This window comes from Pituophis catenifer, unplaced genomic scaffold, assembly GCF_029215685.1.
Source record: "Pituophis catenifer annectens isolate HBS135680 unplaced genomic scaffold, rPitCat1.0.hap2 SCAF_20, whole genome shotgun sequence".
In the NCBI taxonomy this organism is placed as follows: domain Eukaryota; kingdom Metazoa; phylum Chordata; class Lepidosauria; order Squamata; family Colubridae; genus Pituophis; species Pituophis catenifer.
In genome coordinates this window covers 856300-862947 of record NW_027256900.1, presented here as the reverse complement: position 1 = coordinate 862947, position 6648 = coordinate 856300, and the positions used below count along the sequence as shown (strand labels likewise).

The 6648-nt window shown below is 47.8% G+C and overlaps 1 protein-coding gene across 1 annotated transcript; it reads left to right on the top strand.

Annotated features, from left to right (window-relative positions):
• The first annotated feature begins 534 nt into the window (after nt 1–534).
• Nucleotides 535–4997, top strand: LOC139326255 (vomeronasal type-2 receptor 26-like). Its single transcript, XM_070956412.1, has 3 exons — nt 535–1212; nt 2134–2257; nt 4087–4997. Exons 1-3 carry the CDS (start codon nt 535–537, stop codon nt 4995–4997), a joined length of 1713 nt encoding a protein of 570 aa, XP_070812513.1.
• Nucleotides 4998–6648: the final 1651 nt, after the last annotated feature.

The following is a 6648-nucleotide window of genomic DNA, read 5'->3' as shown; positions in this document are numbered from 1 at the left end:
GAACTCATAACCGACCACAAACCGCTACTTGGTATCATAGCGGGGGAAAGACCCACACCCCCCATCCTGTCACCCCGAATGCTGAGGTGGATAGAATTCTTGGCTGCCTACAACTATACACTCCAACACAAACCAGGAAAAACGATAGACCATGTGGACGCCCTAAGCAGATGCCCACTTCCAGAAACGGGAGAAGATCCTGCCCCAACAACAACTACATTCCTCATCGAAACCTTGGAGGAAAACCGGATATTGGCAGCAGACATCGCGAGAGCCACCATCAGAGACAGGACATTGGCGCGAGTTTTAAATTAGATCTGGAAAGGGTGGCCAGAAGAAGGCGTGGACTCAGAATTCCTGCCATTCAAAAGGAGAGAAAACGGACTCTCGGGGCTGAGGGGTTGTGTACTATGGGGAGACAGGGTCGTCATTCCAAACACACTAAGACAAGGAATACTGAAGCTGCTACATGAAGGACACCCAGGTATCGTGACGATGAAGGCTCTACCTAGGAGCTACGTATGGTGGCCCGGGATGAACAAAGAAATTGAAGCATGGGTGTCAACCTGCGAGCCTTGCCAAGAATTCCAAGCAGCCTCGAAATCAGCGCCCACCCACGATTTGGAGAACCCGGGAACACCATGGTCTAGACTGCATATCGACTTCGCCGGGCCATGCAAAGGAAACACATTCCTAATTATTGTAGACGCATTCTTGAAATGGTTGGAGGTGGCTCTTATGAAATCAAAGACATCAGAAGCCATTATACGAGTGCTAAGAAGGCTATTTGCCACTCTCAACCTACCCGACCTCATAGTCTCCGATAACGGCCCCCAGTTCACAGCGAACTCTTTTGAGATGTTCTTAGCAGAACAAGGGATACGACACGCATTGTCAGCATTGGGAAAACCTTCGACGAACGGATTGGCTGAACGAATGGTCAGATCCACAAAAGAAACGTTAACAAGGTTGGGACCAGGGGACATACAAGCAAATATCGACAAACTACTAGCAATACAACACATCACACCAAGCGCCACAACCCACTGGAGCCCGGCAAAACTACTGATGGGAAGGAAATTGAGATCCCAACTAGATAGACTACACCCCCAGTACAGCTCAGAAAAACCAACCGATTCTACGAGCCGAGTCCGGGAGTTCCAGGAAGGAGAGAAAGTCTACGCCAAGAATCTGAACGGAAGCCCCCTCTGGGTACCGGCAGAGATAACACACAAGTAACGGGCCCACTATCATACAGAGTCCAGACGGAAGATGGACAGCACTGAAAGAGGCATATAGACCAACTCAGAGGACGAGTCACGAGAAACGAGAGCGAGCCGGAAAAGAACTGCCAAAAGATTTGGAAAGAAAAAAATACAACGGCAGAAGCGGCGCTACCACAATGGCAAAGAGAAAACTCAAACCCAGATCGAAACATGGGAGACTTAACTGAAGGCCGAGAGGAAGAGCAGGATCCTGGAGAAGAACGCCAAAGACAGCCGAGGGGAGCAGGAAAAGAAATTGAACAGAATAGATCCAACCCAGCCCCAGAGTTTGAGAGAGTTCCAGAGACAGCACCAGGAGAGCAGCAGAACTCGACCTCTCACTCCGAGGACACACAACCGACGGATCTGCGCAGATCCAGTCGAGCCCCACGGTGACCCGCCTACTTGTGGGACTATGTTGCATAGCGGACACCGGATTGGCGGACACTGAGTTAAGTATCGAGTGACAATTCAAATAGTCCTATCAGGAATCAATCCTGAGAGCGGGAACTTTAAAGAAGCGTCAGTGGCTGAAGCCGGGGACAGCTCCCGTATAAAAGGAGCTGCTGCGGCTGCTAGCGCCATTGCAACTACGGAGTTAAATAAATGTGTAAGCTATACAACAAGTCCTCTCCTTCTTTGCACCCACGATCTAACAAATTGTATCAATTATATACTTTTTAAATATTTTGTCAGTATATCAATTGACAAATTTTTCTCAAACTTTCTTGTTCACGTATGAAGACGATGGCAGTATTTGTATCCTAATTAAGCATATTTGGAGATTAGACAATTGTAGAAGAAAGATTCAATGTGGGATAAAAACAAAGTTCTCTGTTTTTCAAATTCCTGGACGTTCCCATTCTAGTTTCATCCCTTTATGGAGAAGAATGATTTTTGGAATATTTCTCGAAGAAAACTGTACTTGGACCAAAATGGAGAGATAAAAGCAGATCTGAGAATTGACAGCTTGTTGGTTCTCCCCAAGGGGGGTATCAGGGAAGAGATTCTGGCATATTTTCAAAGACAGAGATTTACTATCAAACAAGATGCTCTTTCACAAATAAAGTTGCTCAATAAGGTGAGAGAAATTTTGGTGTCTTTTTTCTGTTTTCCAAAGCCTGAGGTCCCATTTCAAGTGGGCAAAGTCTAGAGTCTCCAGGGTGGTTGGCCTCCCATGCCAGGTGGTGTCATCTCATGGAAGCTCTTCAAGAGACGGGACTTAAGTGGAGTGGCTTTGCCATGTTCTATGGAAACCTTTCAAGATCTTACTGGTCAGAGGTTTCTTTCTTCATCACAGTTTAATTTCATATTAAAAAACCTAATAGAATTAAATTTCCTAAATCTTTTACTGTAAATTTTATTATCAGTTTTAATAAGAATATATCATCATATTTAAATCTTTTTTCAATTCCATCCCTCTAGACTACATTAAATAGAAAAGTCCTATATTGCGGTGTTAAATGCCAGAAGCAAAAGGGAGGAACTAACGAAAGAACCTGCCAGAGTCTCATCTCCAAAACCTGTTTGGAAGGAGTCAAAGATTTCATATTTACCTTCATGAAGCTCAGAATCTACTTGTCTAATGTTTATTTTCCCCCATTTTCCATGGATGGAAATCCTAACATATTTTCTTTGGGATTCTTTGTTTTTCTGCTCAGTCCCTGCCTCAGTCCAAATGTGTGGAAAGTTGTCATCCTGGGTTTGTCAAGAGGGCTCGAGAAGGAGAGCCAGTTTGCTGCTACGACTGCGTTCCTTGTCCGGAGGGGACCTTCTCCACTCAGGAAGGTGGGTCACAGTGAGGAAAATGGGAGGCTTTGTGGAACTGGATCCATCCAGAGGATTTTCATGAAAGTGCAAGTTAAAGGATAGATCGCAGCTCACATGGGTTTTTTATTTTTAACCTGCACAATTTCTTATCTAAACGGAAGTAAATCAAAAAGACTTGGAGAGAGATGGGAGGAGGGGGTGGCAGACTGGGCAAGCTTTACTAACAGCAGAGGAAATATCTCTTCTGCTTTTTAATTTGGATATGTGCTGCTAAGTTCACCTTTCTAGGAACATCTGAGATCTTTGAAACTAGATGAATTGTTTCAGGTCCACCTTCTGAAAGACCTTGCAATTCATTCTTTATTGGCCTCCCTTGAGGATCGCTGACAACTGGTCCATAATTTGTTGCTGTGGGTAGTTATGGGGGGAACTCATTATACAAATAGTCTGCCAGTCATGTAGATCGATCAATCAATCAATCAATCAATCAGAAAAGAGCTGGAAGGAACCTTGGAGGTCTTCTAGTTCAGCCCCCTGTTCAAGCAGGAGACCCTATACCATTTCAGACAAGTGACTGTCCAGTCTCTTCTTAAAAACCTCCAATGTTGAAGCACCCACAACTTCTGGAGGCCAGCTGTTCCACTGGCTAATTGCTCTCACTGACAGGAAGTTTCTCCTTAATTCCAGGTTGCTTCCAGATGTTACAAGATACTGTAGGTATCCTCCAAGTCCAGGACATTAACTGCCATGGGGCAGGACTCAGGATGTTTGCCTAAAAAGATTATATGATTCATTATTAACCTCTAATAATGTAGGTTCCTATGAAGATTCTACACATTACACAGGAAATAATTAACATCCTAGGACTTCCCTCAACTTCATATACCTAGCTATATTTTTTAAGAAAAAAAATATCCTTCTTATGCTCTTTTTAATGTAAAGAAATTCTTCTTGGAAAATGTCTGTGGTATCAGCTGTTTTCCAAAGAAGGTTTCTATTGGAAGAGAAAAAAACAGAATATTAAAGAAATGTTGCTTTTTGTCTTTCTCAGATACACAAAAATGCACCAAGTGCCCGGATGATAAATATCCAAATGTGGACAGAGTCCAATGTATCTTCAAAGCTATAACTTTCCTGTCTTATGAAGAACTTCTGGGCATCATCCTGGTCTCTTTAGCCCTACTCTTTTTCCTAACCACAGGCCTTGTTTTAATCATCTTCATTAAATACAGAGAAACTCCCATTGTCAAAGCCAACAACCGGGACCTCTCCTACATCCTCCTGGTCTCCCTCCTGCTTTGCTTCTTGGCTCCTCTTCTCTTCATTGGTCAACCAAGGAAAGCCACCTGCCTTCTCCGACAAACAGTTTTCAGCATCATCTTCTCAGTTGCTGTTTCTTCTCTCTTGGCCAAAACCATCATGGTGGTGCTGGCCTTCCTGGCCACAAAACCAGGAAACCGGGTGAAGAGATGGTTGGGGAAGAGCTTGGCCAACTCCATCATCCTTTCTTGTTCTGCTGTCCAAATTATCATCTGTTCCATCTGGCTGGGAGTTTCTGCCCCCTTCCCTGACTCTGACCTCCACTCCCAGCCTGGAGAGATCATCCTGCAATGCAACGAAGGGGCCGTTGTCATGTTCTACGTCACCCTCAGCTACATGGGCTTCCTGGCTGCCATCTGCTTCACGGTGGCTTTCCTGGCCAGGAACCTGCCTGGGGCCTTCAACGAAGCCAAGCTGATCACCTTCAGCATGCTGGTCTTCTGCAGTGTCTGGGTGACTTTTGTGCCCACCTACCTGAGCACCAAAGGGAAATCCATGGTGGCTGTGCAGGTCTTCTCCATCCTGGCCTCCAGTGCTGGTCTGCTGGGCTGCATCTTCATCCCCAAGTGCTACATTATCCTTCTGAGGCCAGACCTCAACACAAAGGAGCAGCTCACAGGCAGAACAAATGTGAAAACCTGAGTTACAGTATAACACAAATGTGATATTGAAGAATTGTTAAAAGTTTCTTTTATTTGAAAAGAGATATTCTTTCCATTTAGATAATATGCAGGAGTCAAAGAAAATCATACATATATGCAATGGTGGGATTCTGCCGGTTCTAGGCGGTTTGGCCAAACCGTTTGTTAAATTGCTGGCTCGCCCCGCCTCTTGCCAATAAATAGTGGGGGCAGAGCGAGGGGCGGGTGAGCCAGTAATTTCATTTCATTTTATTAGATTTAACAAATGGTTCGTGGTTTTTTTGTAATTTATTGGCCTTGCAGTAGTGGTGGGTTGCTACTGGTTCTCCCTGGTTCACAAGGACTGGTAGCGGTAATTTGGGCTGGTTCGGAGAACCGTTAGTAATTGCTGGCTGGCCATGCCCCCAAACCGGTATGCTCGCTCGCCCCGCCCCCCTCCACCCAGTCACTCCTCACTTATACTGTGTGAGTCCTTGCTGAAATACTGAAGTACTGTGCCTGCCAGGTAAGCCTGCGAGTCGCGGCCTACCTAGCTGCCCCTGCAACCCCCCCGCCCCCACCACCCCAGCCTGCCTCCCCTACTCCCTTCCCCACAGCCCGTAACCCTGCCATGCTTCCCTGCCTTCCACGCGGCCTTCCTAGCATCCCCAAGACCAGCTTGCGAAGGCAGGCAAGCAGACCTGGCCACGGGGACTGCCGGGAAGGCAGGCAACTGTGTCAGGGCCACCCGGCTGTGGGGAAAAGAGCTAGCAGCTTCCTTCCTTCCCCGAAGTCCTGCCATGCTTGCCTGCCTTCCACGCTGCCTTCCTGGGGTCCCCATGGCCACCTTGCCACCCACCCCAACCCGCTTCCGTTTTACCTTTCTTTAATGCGCCCCGCTTCTCTCCCAAACCTTGGGAGACGGCGTCCTCCATGCAGCAAAGCCCTCAAGGGGGAAAAGAAAAAAACAAATCTTGGCCTCTTGAAGGCTTCGAACGTGTGTGTGTGTTTGGTGGCACTGAAGGGAGCCACGTGAAGGGAGCCCGCTGGATAACCACGCCGGCTGCGATCGGCCCCTTGCCTTCCACTGCCGCCTCCACCTCTGCCTCTTCCTTCTCTCTGCCAACAGAAGTCAGAGAGGAAAAGGCAGTTGCTTCGCCAAGCATTTCTCCAGCCGCCCTCACTGAAAACACAGAGAAACACTCAGCAAAGCAACTCCTTTCCCCCTCCGACTTCTGTTGGCAGAGAGAAGGAAGAGGCAGAGAGAAGGAAGAGGCAGCGGAAGGCAAGGGGCCGATTGCGTGGCTCACTTCAGCGCCACCAAACACACACACCCCTTCAAAGCCTTCGAGAGGCTTCAGAGGCCAAGGCTTTTCTTTTCTTTTCCCCCTCCTGCAGCCACCTCAAGGGCTTTGTGGCGCGGAGGACACCGCCTCCCAAGGTTTGGGGCGGGAAGCGGGACACGTTAAAGAAAGGTAAAAGGGAAGTGGGGTGGGGTGGGATCCTCTTCCAAGCGCAGATGGTTCCTCCTTTAATACCTGGTCCTGCACTTGACCTGGCCGGACAGCCCCCCCCCCAGCACCCTCCTGCCTGTCCTTCCTTCTCCTGACAGGCTGAGGAGACCAAAGGTCCGGCGGGGGGCGGGGGGGGGGGGCTTTGTTGCTCAGGCCGAG

Coding starts and splice junctions, on each gene's coding strand:
- LOC139326255 (XM_070956412.1), top strand. CDS start 535: ATGAACAAAGAAATTGAAGCATGGGTGTCAACCTGCGAGCCTTGCCAA. Junction 1,213..2,133: donor TGAACGGAAGCCCCCTCTGG/GTACCGGCAGAG, acceptor TTCCCATTCTAG/TTTCATCCCTTTATGGAGAA. Junction 2,258..4,086: donor GTTGGTTCTCCCCAAGGGGG/GTATCAGGGAAG, acceptor TGTCTTTCTCAG/ATACACAAAAATGCACCAAG.